Here is a 17,308-nt window from a genome sequence, read left to right as displayed (position 1 = left end):
GCCAAGCACAAACATTGGCTACATTTTGTTGTTTGTTGGGTTTGGATAAACTCTAAGGCAAGGTTCATGGTTGGTTTCCTCCCAACACAAGCTGGAAAGCATGGGACAGAGTGGCATTTGGTGTGAATAAGGAACTGCAGACAGAAAGGAAATCAGTAGTCTCTTTAGGCTTGAGCATGAGCTTCCATGCATCCTTGATGTGGGGATTTATTGCCTGGTATGTAATGCACCTAAATGTTTGCAGCATCAGGATCTATTCCGATAGATAGTATACTATAAAAATATTGTTGCAAAGTTAAACAGTAAACTAGCTTGTATGATTTTTGCATTCTCCTAGGAAGCAAGGAATTCCTTGCTGCCATAGACAAAGCAAAGTTTGCACAAGGATGTCAAGGCAGTTCATATTGCTTTGAATAGGTTTTCATGCTAGTGATATACAAAAATCCAACCTAGTGTTGTTGTTGTTTTAAAAGCAACCATGTTGTTGGCCCTGGTACCACTAGGATGCCAGTGTAATTAACTGGCAGAGTCAGGTAGTTATTACTTTGGGGAGAGGGGAGCAAGCAGACTATAAGGGATGCTAAAAGACCAACAATAAAAGAATTCTTTAAATACATTAATAGCAGAAGGCTGACTAGGGAGGGGCTGGATCCTCTAATGGAAAGGAAGTCAAAGGTATGCTAAAGGAGAATAAGGAGATTGTGGAGAAGCTGAATGAATCCTTTGCATGTGCCTTCACAACAGAAGATAAAGCGCAGATCCCAGTGTCTGAACTAACTTTTGCAGGAAGGGAGTCTGAGCAACTGAGGGAAATGGTGATGACAAGAGATGATATTCTCAGCCTAACAGAAAAAATAAAAATCACCAAACACCAGATCCAGGTGGCATCCATTCTTTAAAAACTCAAATTTGAAATTGCTGGTTTTCTAATGAAAATATGTAACCTGTCCTCAAGATCAGTCTGTATAGCTGAGAACTGGCCAATGTAACACCAATTAATAAAAAGGGGATCCAGAGGAGATATGGGAAATTTAAGAGCAGCTCATGTGGGAAATCTGATAGAAAGCATTATAAAAGATAAAATTATCAAGGCATGTTCAAGAAGAACAAGTCTTGCTGAAGCAGGACCAGCATGGTTTCTGCAAGTGCAAGTCCTTTCTCACTGACCTATTAAGTGTTCTTTGAGAGTTTCAAGAAGCATATAGACTAGTTGCCAGAAACCACAGGAGGGTAGAGTGCTCCGGCATTCAAATCCTGCTTGCTCATTTCCCACAAGTATCTGGTTGGCTACTGTGAGAACAGGATGCAGGCCACTGGCCTGATCCAGCAGGATCGTCTTATATTCTTATGTTCTGTTCCTTGTTAACAAAGGGATTGGAGATTTTTGCTTTTCAGCCACAATGTTTCTGTGCAATGGCATGATGTGTGTGTGTGGGGGGGGGGGGTTCTACTTGGGCTCAGTTCTCCAAGAATTGACAGTGTTCCTGTTCTTGCTTCCAAAAAATAAGGGAATGGGCTGATTTACAGTCCAGAGGTCTGGTAAGTGGAAATTCACGGGGCCTTGTCTGCTGTGAAATATGCCACTGCCCACAGCTTCCATCACTCTTATCACAAGCCTCATAAGCTTCATTAGTGCTGGGACACTGCTACCATTCATCATTTCAACTTGTTCCTACCACTCTCACAGAAAGGATTATTTTTGTCTTGAGATGGCATTACGATATAAAATGTAAGTCTAAATTCAAAAGGCCCAATTAGTTGGAACAAGACTTACAGTGAAATCCTATGTATGTTTCCTCTGAAGGAAGTCTCATTGCATTTAATAGGACTTACTCCCAGATATGCATGTATAAGACTTTCCTTATACATAAGTTCTGGAAGCCTTCTCCATTGCTGCAATTATGTAGGCTCCACACATCACAAGGTTGCACCTGTGTTTACCATCCAGTTACCATATTCAACATGACACATGAGAACCTCATAGATGCATGTGCGTGCATCTTTAAAAAAAATATTATTATTCCGAATGTTTGCAGGCTGTTAAGGGGGAAGAAACTTCTGCCTCTTTGGTCTCTTATTTGTATAAAGAATTGCATTGTACCACATTCAGACAAATGAGCCTGTCTTTGATTATCCCTTGGATAAATGCATTTGGTGAGTTAGCTTTTCCACAATGGCTATAAATCATATTTTTTAATGCTATAAATCTTTAAGCAACCTGTGTTTGTGTATATAATTGAGATTGGATTCTGAGCTGCGTATACTAGCGGTGTGGCATCGGCTCTGTGTGTTTATATGAATAACGTGAGGTGATCCATGTTAACAAGTCGTGTCAAGGTGGATCAGGGAGTTCCCAAACTTCTGAGAGACTCTGCTGCCTTTTCCTCCTTTTTTGTACATAAAGTCAAACTCTCAGCTCCCTACCCACTGCCTTACTTTGCTTTCCCGAGAAATGAAATGAAGCTGACTAGGGAAATGTCAAGCAGCCAAGAAAGAAAAAGTTGGGTTGTTTGTTTTGACAAGCAGGTGTACCTTTTAATCACAGTGAATTATTCTCCCAGTGAACTCCAATCAAAGTTATTTAGAGGAGGGATGCTGAAGGAAACACACAGATCCTCCTCCTTATAATTTTGGCTGGGAAAGCAGAACAAAAGTGGTTGGGTTAAACTATGGGGGTGACCTGCTTTTCCCCCAATCATTCTCTCCCCCCCTTACAAACAGAATCATAGCACTTTGTTTTTTCTTCATGGAGGGTACTTCCAGGAAGAGTGATGAGGGGAAAAAACCCTAACTTTTCAGGGATTTTTTTACTGCAAAGGTGAAATCACTGAGCACAATAGCCAGTGGACCTATTTCTCCAGACTTTTGTGGCTTTGGTACCCAGGCACCATGTATGAACGTTCCCTCATGTCCCCAGTTTTCAAAATGATTGCCCAAAACAATGTGAGAGAGGGAATGTGTCTGCTATTTTCTCGTCCTCAAATGGTAAATGTCTGCCCTTGCAGGGAAATCGCTGCCACATATTTTTCTGAAATTTGGCAGGCTTCATTCCTTCAGAGAGCATCCAATTCTGGCAGAAAATAGAAGAGGCTAAGTCTTTTTTAAAAAATACAAAACACCAACACATAAATGCCTTAATAAATTTGTTTGAAATTTGGCTGGCACAATCCACTCAGGAAGGGTTCCTTTGTAAGCAAATGTCAACCACATATGTGTAAAGAGGGAAAAGTTATAGCCTTTTTAAGATTCCACATTATAGCCAACAGGGCCAAAATAGAGCTTTGTATTTAACCAATCTGACTGGGACCCAAATAACAAATCAAATTGGAATGACACAGAGCAGATTTGAAACACATTGGGCTGTAGAACCGCTCCAGGTATAGGGCAGTATATAAATCCAGTAAATAATAATAAATAATAGAATACTACAGATACAAGGCTAATCATGTGATTACTGCACACGCCTAGCATGTGCATGCATATGAGACTAGTAACACCAGCATTTCCTGCAGCAACCATGATTTGTGAAGATGACCTCAGTAACGTGAAGTGTGGAGCTGCCCTTGCAATAAAGAAAGCTGCTCAAAAGGTATTCCAAGCAGGTTAAAACAGGTCTCCTAGCCACCAGCAATCATCCACAATGCCCTCTCCTGAGTTCCTATTAATATATGTGGGAATTCACAGAACATTTCCCTCTGATGTTCTTTAAACTGCCTGAGGGATGAACTACACATTACTGCAGTAGATCTGTGGTTGGCTGTCCAGGTGCTTTTCCTTCATTAAAAAAGGAAGAAGCCATGTGGGGATGGGCTACACATAACGGTCACATAACGGTCCTGATAATTTTGATGGGCTTCCCTTTATGCAGGACATTCATGATTAGAGCTCCCTGATCTCCCCCCCCCCCCTTTAATGAAATGTAGTTGTAGAGCAACACTGCCAATTTGTTGAGAGCAGCAGGTTCAATACTTCCCCGTGAAGTTTTCCCACTCAAAAATCCTCCCCCCTCTGGGGGGTGTATGAACTAAGCAGTGCTTAGTTTATCTTTTGGTTGCTATTTTGTTGATGTTGTTAATACTGTTCTATAAATTGTAAATGCTGTGTTGACTCATTAATCATATATGGCATGACTTTTGCTTTAATTGTGATTGTGACATTCAGCTTATTTTTTTTAGTTGTTGCTTTGTTAACAGAGTTTTATAAATTGCAATTGTTTCACTGATGATCTGTTACTCTACATGCTTTATGCTATATTTGTGATGTTCCATATTCTTATTCTTATTATTTATTGTTTGTAAGCCACTTTGGGACTCATCTGAATGAAAAAGGGGCATAGAAATATTAAAAATCAGATCAGTTAAAGCAATCAATGGTAAACTACCTTAAATCTTTTTGTGACCTGTACCATCTTTCCCCTACATATCTTCCTTTCTTTTCCTTATATAGTATCAGATTTGCTGTCCTTTGTCTTAACTATGCTATTTTACAGCAAAAGAGATCCCTGCATGCTTGTCCCCTCCATTAACTGCTATAGCAAAGCCCCATCTTTACGAATTAGCCACCTAAGGTCGCCTAATGTGGAGAGCCAGTGTGGTGTAGTGGTTAAGAGCGGTGGACTGGGTTCGGTTCCCTGCTCCTCCAGATGCAGCTGCTGGGTGACCTTGGGCTAGTCACACTTTTCTGAAGTCTCTCAGCCCCACTCACCTCACAGAGTGTGTGTTGTGGGGGAGGAAGGGAAAGGAGAATGTTAGCCGCTTTGAGACTCCTTCGGGTAGTGATAAAGCGGGATGTCAAATCCAAACTCTTCTTCTCTTCTTCTTCTAACTCCAAGGTCAGTTCTAGCCCTGACAGCAACCAACTCATAATAGCATAATGAATAAGAGTACTTTGTGTATATGCACACCCATAAAATGTAATTATAAATACAATGCTATGGTGTGCAACTCTAAAACATTCTTCTGTACTCCCCACCCCACTTCAAGAGCCAATGCTAATTGGTTGTCTTTTACAAGTTATTATCTCTCCTCAGAATAAAATCCATAAGATAAGCCTAGATGAGATCTCCTCTATATAATTCCAGGTAATGTTTTCTGTCCTGCCAGTGACATTTTCCTGGATAGTGGTTGCTTTCATGGGCAAGACCTTCTTAAAATCAAGCACATTCATTATCTATCCTGGCAGCTGAAAGATACAGAGCTGTACAAACCTTCCAGAAAAGCACTTCATGCCCTCTCATTACTTCAGGAAAACCCACTATCAGATAAGATTTAGTGTGTGTGCTGAAAAATATTGATTTTCATTTAGGGCCACCTGGATAATATTTTTCCTGGATAATATTTTTAATAGGTCACTGCTGAACTGAAACATCCCCCCTTTTCCTTTTAAACAAAAAAGTCAGTGGACAACTGGGCAGCCTTACTGCTATGAAATGAAAGGAAGCCATGTTTTGCTCCTGAAGTGCAGAACAACACAGCAGTATACAGAATTTGCAAGATTTTACCTCCCTCTCCAATCAGAGAGTAGATTCATACCTATCTATGACCCCCAAGTACAAAATGCTTATGGCCCATGCCAGAAGTGAGGGGCACACTATGTATTAGGAGGGCTTGGCCCAAATACAGGCCTAATCTTTTCCCAGTTGACAACTTGTGCTTGTTAAAGAGAGAAGTGCCATGAAAAAACCATATGCATGCAGAGCTGACCTCAAACATTTGGCCATCTGAGGTAAAGGACAAGATAGTGCCAGCCATTCTGTGTACAGAAGACAACATGATTGGCAGTTCAATATTACTTCAATGCTGGTGACAGGATCTTGTCCATACAGGCTATGGTGTTTTTTGGGTGAGGAGAGTGCTACATGGTGCACTCAGCTCTGATCTCTAACAGAACAGAATGAGTGGTGATTCAGGATGAATGGCTATAGGGCTGTCCCTGGCATATATTCTACCTGAGGTAATCACCTCACTCTGCCTAATGGTAGGGCTGGCCCTGCATGTATATCCTTTGCAGCAACCTCAGCTATGCATGCACCTCATGAAAGGTTAAGGAGCACAGAATACTTCTGTTCCTTTTCAATAGGAATCCAGAGGACTGAATCCATGTTGCAGAACTTGTCTGAGCAATGTCAAACCAAAAAAAAATTAAAGCTAGCCTGCCTGCTCAATACATCCACTGCTGCTGAAAACAATTATATACTTCAGGCCTACTGGCTGGCGCTGAACTTATGGCAGTCCCACATCTCACATGGCAAATGCATGTGGTGCATACAATATGGGCTGTCATCTCCCTCAGCAAACAGATTTGCAGTACACAGCAAGGTCCTCCAGCCTTAAGACACCAAACTGACTTGGTAATATCGCCTGGAAAGCCAGATAGCATGATGGCACAGAGTCCATGAAGAAAAGCAGGGAACCCTCTAGCATTCTGGCCCAATCCCTGTTAGAATTACTCTACTGCCATCTGCACTGGGAAAAGATCAGAACAGTAGGCTAGACAGACCATCAGGCTAACTGTTGCAAGGATGCTTTTTTCCTCTCACTCTTCCAAGGAAGCGTAGATGGCAATGATGAAACTGACAAGTTGGGGAGATGTGGTGGATATTGAACAAGAGATGGGTGTTTAGCAGCAACCGTTTGAGTTCCAGAAGCCTGCTTTGATTTACAACCACTATTACATCAATACTTAAAAGGCTTTGGGATCCATGTTTACCTGACACAGGGAAAGCAAACTGGCACCAACCATTTCGGTTGCAAGCAGGCATTTTTCTATTTCCTGGGCATCTGAACAGCACCAATGATTGTATGGTTAAATCTATTTCAAATAATGCTCTTGTAAAACACACACACACACACATATACACACTTTGGCTGTAAATCAGTTTTGGAACTTCTGGAGAGGGAGTGATATATAAATTGAACAAACCTAATTTGACTGGCAGTCAACAATTTATAAAATGAGAACATCAATTAATCAGAATTTGTGACAGGGTGGCTTAAAGAAATGTCATACTGTACTTCACCCCAACATGCAAATAATATCATGTTCCATTTATGTTCTCACTGCAGCCTATGAACATAACTGTTCTGTTAAAAATGCACTCATTTCCAGTTTCGCTTTAGCTAACACACAGTCATCAAACAAGCCTCACACAGCCGTCAAACAATCATTAAATCTCTAGTACTTACAAACATGAGGCGTGTAGGTATGTTGTCAGATTCAACCAAAGGATTTTTATAGAGCCAGATCTCTTCTGGCTGAATAACTCTCTGGAATGGATCCAAAAATTCTGTAAAACTAAACAAAACAATAAAAGAACACATTGTTTCACCATGTACCTGGAGCAAGAGACCTCAAAAAGTACATCACGGGAGATTCCCGCTTGCCATAATGAAAGAGAGACATTGTTTAATCAAGCGCAAGCAAATACAAGGCAGAAAATGTTTGTTTATCTCCCTTCTTACCCTTACCCATCTCTAGAGTCCAGGGTGAATTCTATATTACAATATGCAAACAAAGACATAGCAAAATAAAACCAGACTAAGAAAACAGAATACATATTATGAGTTGTATCCAATGAAGCTGTTGCACTTGTGCAATGGAACGTCCCCTCCTACCCACAGCAACCTCTCATTGTACACCCTCAAAATGGGTTATGGGATTCTCCAGAGCAGATTTTTACAGTTCGCCGGAAAAGTAGAAGAAGGGGAAGCCATGTTACATGAATGGTACTCCACTCTCTGCTTTATATCTCCAGTTCCTTATACCATACAAGCTGGAGTTTTCCTCACACCACTGTTGTCCAAAATGAAAAGATTTCAGCAGCATGAAGAAAAAAACCTAAGTTATGTGGTAAACTTACAAAGCAGTGACAGACAGTATTTGGAGCAATGAGTCAGAGACAAAACGCCTGAAGTATTTTATTGTTGCCCAACACACTCTGGAAAATAACAAACTTCCTCATCAGCAACCTGCAAAAATATAGTACTCTAGCTTCCTCCTTTGCCAAACTGTTAAGGAGGATTGTCCCATTGAAGAAATCTCTTGCTTTCAAAATTTGTGGGGCAGCAATATAATATTTTGGACCTTTTCCTCCACTTGTTTCCCTTTTGTTTGGCCTTAGAGAGTACAGTTGTGCCTCAGAAGTTGAACGGAATCCGTTTTGGAAGTCCATTCGACTTCCAAAACATTTGGAAACCAAAATGCGGCTTCCAATTGGCTGCAGGAAGCTCCTACAGCCAATCGGAAGCCACAAAAGCCCCATCAGACGTTTGGCTTACAAAAGAACGTTCGAAAACTGAACACTCACTTCTGTTTTTTGGTCGTTCGGGAGCCGGAACGTTCGACTCCCAAGGCGTTCGGGAACCAAGGTACTACTGTACTTGGAACTACCTGAAAAGCTTCCACAGGGCAACCATAATATGTAAACTTACCCCCAAGAGGCACACATCTATCAAAGCTGCCACAAATGGCCACACATAGAAACACAGGAGCCTGGCTTAGGTTGAGTCAGACCACTGGTCCATCTAGCCCAGTCATTGTCTACATTTACTGGCAATGGCTCTGCAGGGTTTTAGGCAAGGCTCTGGCCAATCTAGAGATGCTGGCAATGGATTCTCTGCCACGCAGCCACAGCCCTTCACACTCATGAATCTCAGATCTGCAAACCAATGGCAGGCGCAGCAACAGTGGGTGTGGCCCAACAGACACAATTCTTCATTCTCTATCCAAGCAATCAAGAGCTATTATCACAGATGAGGGACACAGTCTAGTCAGGTTAAATAACTAGAGGAAGCTCCAGGGCCAAAGGGAGCCTGGAGTGGTATAGCCTGGAGTGGTATGGCCTGGACTGAATTCTATAAATCCCTGGAAAGCTACGTTCACCCTCTGGGGCTGAGATTCCCCACCTGTGATCTCTTCGTTCCTTCCCACCTCCCAGTCTTGCATTGGATGGGTGAAAAACCTATTAAAAGATGTGTTCAGAAGCGTTTTTGAGCAGGCTGGCCTGCACAGCCTCTGTCCCAGCAAGCCAACGTGACCCAAAGACTCATTCAAAATACTGGGTTTGCTACCTTTCTGGGAATGCAAAGGCAAAGGGTGAGGCATTGTCATGCATCTGACATGCTCGAATGCATGCTGCATTTGGCATGCCAGCTCACCAGTTTCTTCAGGCCTGCGTTACCTTTTGTTTTATAAAGAAAAAGTAAATGTAGTCACAGCAACCAAATCCACTGCATTTAAATACTGTCAGATTGCTGCCTTCTACCTTTCCTCTTCCGTCTATGTAAAATGTTCAAATTATGTCTTTCAGCCACATGCGGGGGAGGGAGGGAACAGGCAAATTAACCTGATGAAAGCGAACAATAATCAACTAGAGTCACAACAGAAAAAGAAACTCCGGCTGCAAATCCAAAAAACAAAACAGCACCGCCCCCCTCCCATTAAAAGACCAGATGTATTTCATGCTGTTTGTCAACATTTGTGCATATATGAACTCAGTAGTACAGTGGCTCCTAAACTCTACAGAACAATTATTGGAGGTCTCGGCAGACCACTTTTTTGCCTCCTTTTAAGCATTTGTAGTGCACTGTGCTAGATACCGAAGTCATCACTGGGGGCCTGAATGAAGCTTGTGGGCCCCTGGTGGTCAATGGACCTCATTTTGGGAACCTCTGCTGTAGTGTATGAATTATATTAGTGGGCCTTCTCAGTAATATCACCTATCCTGCAATCCCTGCCCCCCCCCCTCAGCAAAGGGCTGTTCGGAAGGTGCAAACTTGGCTCATAACATACATTGCACTCCTCTGTTTTATTGATGCTGTTGATGGATTCTTTGTTTTTACTGATGTATTTCTTTGTATTTTAAACTATAATGTGTGCGCGCGCACGCGCCGTTTACTCTACTTTTTCTTGTCACTGGAAGGGGGAGGAGCTCTGGAAGTCCTATAGTGAAACCCTTAGTACAACAAACACCCTCTGCCAAACACTTCACAGGGATCGAAAGTCTATGGCAATAGCTATATCACAGTATTAATTAATGATGTAGCAACCTTGTAGATGTGGCTGGAACTTTGGGCTTAATCACATCTCCGTTTGCCCAGTCACTTTTCCCCAGAAAAACCCATCATTTAGCACTGAATCGGAACCAATAGCAATCACATTTTCCACAAAATTGCCTTTTGTTCTGATTTAGTGCTAAAGGGTGGGTTTTTCCTGGGACAAGCAGCAGGGCAAAGCCAAAACTGGTGGAAATGTGAACAAGCCCTAAGCAAGAGAGAGTCAGGAGTGCAGACAGCAGTTTCCAGAAGACATTTCCAAAGCAGCCATCAAATTGTGAAACCCAAAGAATGGGTTTGGCAAAGTCAGTTGTTATTGCATCTGCAGGATCAGTGAAGAGGAACATATCTTTGAGTATGTGCTAAGTTGCTGATTGTACAATGGTACCTCAGGTTACATACGCTTCAGGTTACATGCGCTTCAAGTTACAGACTCCGCTAACCCAGAAATAGTACCTCGGGTTAAGAATTTTGCTTCAGGATGAGGACAGAAATCATGCTCCGGCAACGCAGTGGCAGCTGGAGGCCCCATTAGCTAAAGTGGTGCTTCAGGTTAAGAACAGTTTCAGGTTAAGTACAGACCTCCAGAACGAATTAAGTACTTAACCTGAAGTACCACTGTATAGGTGAATATTTGTTGTTGGGCAGGTTTTATTTCTTTTGCACCCGGCTCCAGTTGGTGGATCTTGGAATTCTAGTAAAAAAAAAGGAGTTTTCATAAGTTTGAAGGGTCTCTTGCCTCTCCTCATTAACACACACACACACACTCACACACCAGAGTTCCTTCAGGAAAGTTCAAACAAAGATCACTCCCAAAGACATATTTCACCAGACTTTCACAAAGGAAAGTCTGGCCTTTTTCCTTTTTTCAATGAAAATAGGAAGGTCTTTGTATTTCATCCAGAATCTCCAATCCAGAATACCATATGTAGGCTGCCAGCTATATATCAGTCATCAGAAACAAAATACTTACCCTAGTGTTCTTTCTTTTTGCCCTTTTCTGTACAGTTTCGCATAGAAATGTGTATTTGCTGAAGGCTATGAGCAAACATTTCAAATCTAAAGCTATGACACAGGTGCCAATAAGCCAATGGAACAATATTTGCTGACTTTTAGTGCTTTTTCATAAGACTTTCCCAGAGAACAGAGTTTTCAGAAAAACCATGGGAAGTCAAGATTGCCACATTTTATAAAAATTGGTTTGGGTTTCTGTGCTTTTTATTTTATGCTTTGCTGGAGGACCCAGACCATAGTTAGAGGACAGGCTTGGATAAGTTTGTTAGATGAACCAGTGAGGACAGATATCTGATTTCTTCCGTATAATTGATGTTTCAATTATTTAACAATCAGAAGGTAGCTTTAGCATTTATTTCATCATATTCATGTTAGCTACTTCACACAATGCACCCAGCCTCAGTCTCCATCTGCCTGAGGCTGCACGTTCTTACATAAACCTCCCAGAGAGTTTACCTCCAGAATATAGCAAGCCTCTCAAAAGGATATCACCACAAATTTAACCTAAGAACATTCTAGAGGACAAGTTTCTCAAACCTACCTTCCTCCCACAGCCACCTGCAAAGTGAGGCCATCTGTGAGAGGATGTACAGCAAGGCTAACTGAGGGAGATGATCTTAACAGGAGAGACTCTAAAGGATGGGAATGAACATGTTTGCAGGTATTGAGGCTAGATATCAAATTTGGAAGTAGAAGTAGAGTCAAGGGACTCCATCATAGAGAGAAGAACTCCATTTTTAGAGACACCCTTTGGTATGAATGAAGGAGATATGATGGGCTTCCAGATGCACTTGGACTTATCAGCCCTGGCCAAATGCCAAGGATGATGGGAACTGGAGTCCAAGTGTATCTGGAGGCCCATGGCTCCTCCATCCATACCAAAGGGTGCTTCTCAGCATGGCCAATTGCCAGGTTGTAGTCCACATACCCCAGGAAAACCACAGCTTCCCCATTCCTGACATAAGGAAAAGGAGGAATAGAGGTTCCACTCATGGAAGATGTGGAGCAAGCCTTCTTTACTTCTGGGGTAAAGGAAAAGGTAAAAGATCCCTGGACGGTTAAGTCCAGTCAAAGGCGACTATAGGGTGTGGTGCTCAACTCACTTCAGGCCAAGGGAGCCGGCATTTGTCCACAGACAGCTTCCTGGGTCATGTGGCCAGCATGACTAAACTGCTTCTGGTGCACGGAACACCGTGACGGAAGCCAGAGCGCACGGAAATGCTGTTTACCTTCCCGCTGCAGCAATACCTATTTATCTACCGGCATGCTTTCGAACTGCTAGGTTGGCAGGAGCTAGGACAGAGCAAAGGGAGCTCACTCCATTGCGGGGATTCGAACTACTGCCATTCTGATCAGCAAGCCCAAGAAGCTCAGTAGTTTAGACCAAAGCCCCACCCACATCTACTTAGAGATTTTTAAAAGTATTAAGCAGTTCATTTAAAGGCTTTTCAATAAATTGAATAAATACATTATCAACAATTCCCTCCTTTTATTTCACTACTTAAATCTCACCTTTCATGCCTTGCAAATAACCACCATAAACGTTAAGGAACCTTTGCATCACAAAATAAACTTTATGTCACCTTCATGCATATTTAAAATACCACTTAAAAAAAAGGTTTTTGAACCTCTTTCTAGTTCCTCTGCAAATAAATGACTGATATGAAATTCCTTACTGCCGCTTTGATGCAAAGCCAACCCAAAAGGAGGCCAGAAGCTGATAGTCAGGGGCATTGGTGAGGCAAGATAAGTACAAATGCCGGTGTTTATCACTGTCATCCTGTTTACCACATGGAAGTTGGAGGAATTCTATTAAACAGAACAAAATGTTGCTGACCAGTTGTGCTGCTCAAATAAACTGCTTTTATTTGAGCGCAAAGACTCCCCAGAGCAGGGAGGCTGGTTTCAGGACAGTTGCAATTCATTAGTCTGAAGGGTGCAATAAAATAAACAGAATGCTATTACCAAAATATTAAGCTGGCATTGACAATGTCCCCCACTTCTACAGGGCAACATTCTGCCTTCTTTGCTGAATATATAAAGACTGTAACAGATTCAATGGAGCAGAGAGTATGGACCAGCTTCAGAAGCCCATAGGATGATTGCTGAACGAACCACTGCGATGACTACTAACCCATATGGCTTCAGTCTTCCTCTGCGTCTGAATGCTGGTTGCTGGAAAACGCAGCAGCGGAGGTGATGTTGAGCTCAGGGTGCTGCTTGTGGATCCCACTGGCCTCTGGCTGGCCACTGTGGAAAAAGGATGCTGGACTAGATGGGCCACTGGCCTGATCCAGCAGGACTATCCTTATGTGAGTGCACACATTATGGTTTCTGTATGTATAGCCCCCACACAGAGGAGGCAGTTCATATAAATGGCCTTAAGGTCAGAATCTGTTTGGACAGTTCCCAAGGTAGCTGCATGGGAGACACATCACACCGATTATTGCTGTGGATCCCTGTCCAAAGGATGTTTGAGGAGCTCATGTTTTGTAGATTCCACTAGAAGCTGTCCTGACCCACATCTCCTGGCCTAATGCATGGATCGGAATGCAGTCATCCATTAGGTTTCACTCTCCTCCAGGCATGTGAAAACTGGAGGGAACAAACCTATGAGTGTGCACGTGTAAAAGTGGCATAGCTTAGGAAGAGACTGCTTTGTCCATGCCTACCCTGCCGCCTTCATATTTTCCTGGGGTGAGGAATCTGTGGCTACAGCTCCTATCGGTTCTGACCATTGGATTGGATTGGATTGATCTTTATTACGGCCATTGGCCTGTTACACGACAGTTTCCCATACCAACATATTAAACCTCCAAATTTAAAATCGCCAAAACTTACAAAAGACAAACAGTAACCGAAGCAAAACAAAAGCAAAAACCACCATCATACATTACAATAAATTTTTAACCTATACATCGCCCTCTGCTCATAAATTAATCAAGGATATCAATGGTGATATCGCCCAAAACATAGATCATGGTTTAAAACAATGGTGATATCACCTAAAACATAGGTCATAGTTTAAAGGGGTTATCCGAATCACACAGGAGACCGTTTCTCTTCTTTAGGGATAGGATGCTGATCAGGAATCTGGCAACCATGAGTGATTTTAGGGGGTCATCATCAATTAGTAGATATCTCAGTTTGGCTTCAATTCTGACCATTGGCCACGCTGGCTGGGGCTGTTGCGAGTTGAAGTCCAACATCTGGAGGGCCAGAGATTCCTCACTCCTGATATATATCGGAAGGGTGTGAAGACAATAGATTTAGCATGGGGAGAGAAAGATGCTTGCCAGACCTTAGAGAAGAAAAAAACTAAATTCCAGCAACACATTCTATTTCAGGGGTGGAAAATTGGTGACTTACACCTTCCCTGTCCTGACCCTTTGGCTATTTTTGCTGGTACTGATAGGACAAACAAGACCTGGGACCCAGATATAAGGTGCAAATAAAACATTTTAAATGTGTTGTAAAGTGCAATGTACAAATGTGACACTAGTTGGCCACAGTCAGCTATGCCAAATTCAATGTATTTTTCAAAACGTTTTTTTAAAAATATTTCCACAGCATTTTTTATATGTGTGTAGGTTCCACGCTGGAGAGCCGCAGGTTTCCTACCCATACAGCAGTATTTGTTCTTCTGAAAAACCACTGAAGTCTAGAATGCAATTATCTAAATAATTGAAAGCATCAATAATTATCCTGAATTCCCCCACACTTCAACAAATGTTCATCAAGTATACTTGTTGTGTTCATGCACTACAAAGGCTTATTGCAAACCATAAGATTTATAGTTTGACCAGGCTGTTAACACTATTGCAAATCAAATTTTGGCTTCTGTGTCGTAAAGGGGAAATGCTGCATGATAGGTTTCTGAACAAAGTAATATGCAGTGTTTACTCTCAGTTTTGATTAACAGTCTATAAAGCAAACATGAGCCTCTATTGCCTTTGATTGTCCTAAGGGACAGAGGGTTCTTAATATTCAGCAAACACACCATGCAAAGAATTTAAAATTCGTTTCAGAAATGAACAGATCTAGTATCTCATTTTTATTCTTAGCCACACTGTAATTAGGGATTGCTTTAAAAAAAACCCAAAACCAGACCAAATATTAAGACAGCAGTAATGACAACTATTGGGAATAGATAATATAGTTTGCAGTAGGAGGCAGTCTAGATGACAAAGGTAGTAAAGCATGGGTCAAGAATCCAGGAAGCCCAATCAAAACTAAATGGCAAGTCAAATGATATTCAAAACATAAAAGCGCATTCCAGGTACAGCCCAATGCTAAAATAGTACATCGCTATGCAAAGACAGTGAGTGCAGCAGCTGTAACCAAAGATATCTTTCTCAGAAGAAGCTGAAAACACCCACCCTCAAGTTCAGGAGTCCCCAAATCTTCTGGGAACAGGGGCACATTCAGAAATCTAAGAAATGATCAAGAGTACCTCAAAAAAGCAGGCAATACCCGCTTCCAAAAAATGGGCACCCACCACAACAAACAAAGGCCTTAGTGGGTGCCAAGACTGGGGGGCATGCCCAGTGGTGAAATATTGGGAACCTGAGTCCAAGTAAAAGTTCTATGGCAATAAACACAGTTTAAAATGTAAAGGTAAAGGACCCCTGACAGTTAAGTCCAGTCGCGAACAACTCTGGGGTTGCGGCACTCATCTCACTTTACAGGTGAGTTTTTCTGGGTCATGTGGCAACGGAACACCGAAACCAGAGCAGCGCACAGAAATGCTGTTTACCTTCCCACCTATTTATCTACTTGCACTTTTTTTGGCTTGCTTTCGAACTGCTAGGTTGGCAGGAGCTGGGACCGAGCAATGGGAGCTCACCCCGTCGTGGGGATTCAAACCGCCAACCTTCTGATATGCAAGCCCAAGAGGCTCAGTGGTTTAGACTACAGCGCTACCCACATCCCTGGTTATACACAGTTCTCTGGGAGTAAATCTCTGGAACTTAACATGCATTGACTTGCACAATTTTATACTGTAAGTTATTTTAAAGTATGCCTCATAGAAAAGGAGCACCTTTGAAGCCTGTAGCCCTTCAATTAGTTGTTTCCTGTTCATATTAGATATGAATTGGCTACATTGGTACCTTGGTCCTCAAACGCCTTGATTCCCAAATGCCAAAAACCTGGAAGTAAGTGTTCCAATTTTCAAACGTTTTTCAGAAGCCAAACATCTGATGTGGTTGTCAGCTATTGTTTCCAGGGTGCCTGCACCAATCAGAAGCTGCGCCTTGGTTTTCAAAAATTCGGAAGTTGAATGGACTTCTGGAATGGATTAAGTTTGGTGCTTTTGTTTTTGCTATTTGTTTTGCATTTTTGTTTTTGAGGCTTTTTCACTTTGTTTTTGTGACTGTGTGGAACCCAGTTCAGCTATTGATTGATTGATTGATTGATTGACTGACTGACTGAGTGAGTGAGTGAGTGAGTGAGTGAGTGCATCAGTGAGTGACTGCAGAAATGGATAAAAGCCCCCCATCCAAACAATGACTATCATCAGCGCAGATAAGGAATTTTTTTTTAATCATCTATTTTATAGTACAGTACATTGATTATTGCTTTCATTTTATGGATCAATGGTCTTGTTAGATAGTAAAATTCATATTAAATTGCTGTTTTAAGGGTTGTTTTTAAAAGTCTGGAACAGATGAATCCATTTTGAGTTACTTTCTATGGGAAAGCGCGCCTTGGTTTTGGAACGCTTTGGTTTTGGAACCGACTTCCGGAACGGATTAAATTTGAGAACCAAGGTACCACTGTATTTAATTAGTTAGGTCCTCCTTTCAGGTAGGATCTTGAATTGTTCCTTTCCTCTTTTCAAGCCAGAGCAATTTCTCCTCCATTTATTTTCTCTTAATTTCCATTTGTTTCAGTTCGGTTTTATCATAGTTGTCGAAAGCTAGTGTGGAGCAAGCTCAACTGTAATAAAGGCTATCACTTCTAATTCACTGGAACAGCACTGGAACAGTGAATCCACTTCTTTTCTAACTCTCAAAGTAGCTTCCCCTTCCCAGAAATAGTGTCTCATTTGCAAAAGTTAAAACAAAGGATACAGTAATTGAAACAAAATATATATTTGTCTATTTAAACACATATATAAAATTTTAGAAAACTCAAAGAGAATAAAAGGGTCCAAAGCTGTGGCTCCCTTATCCTACCTGGGTGAGCAGATAAATGGCTACAATTCACCTCCAATTTTGATGGACATGGATCAAATGCAT

General features: G+C 41.8%; 1 protein-coding gene and 1 long non-coding RNA gene across 4 annotated transcripts in view; one reads left to right on the top strand and one right to left on the bottom strand.

Moving 5' to 3' along the window:
• Positions 1–17,308, bottom strand: part of PLPP4 (phospholipid phosphatase 4) — an 88,807-nt gene that overhangs the window by 48,526 nt on the left and 22,973 nt on the right. For both annotated transcript variants that reach the window (XM_081912853.1, XM_081912852.1), the window contains exon 2: positions 7,185–7,293. In XM_081912853.1, the coding sequence (XP_081768979.1) occupies positions 7,185–7,293 (109 nt within the window). The remainder of the gene's footprint in view (positions 1–7,184; positions 7,294–17,308) is intronic.
• LOC309370775 lies at positions 9–17,019 on the top strand. Of its 2 annotated transcripts, XR_014168682.1 has the most exons (4): positions 9–217; positions 11,621–11,727; positions 13,075–13,378; positions 16,961–17,019. It is a non-coding gene; the product is annotated as an uncharacterized lncRNA (long non-coding RNA). The 2 variants fall into 2 exon arrangements; XR_014168683.1 differs by lacking the exon at positions 16,961–17,019 and having other exon boundaries at positions 13,075–13,648.

This window comes from Podarcis melisellensis (assembly GCF_964234715.1).
Source record: "Podarcis melisellensis genome assembly, chromosome: 5".
Taxonomy (NCBI): domain Eukaryota; kingdom Metazoa; phylum Chordata; class Lepidosauria; order Squamata; family Lacertidae; genus Podarcis; species Podarcis melisellensis.
This window is presented reverse-complemented; position numbering and strand designations above follow the sequence as displayed.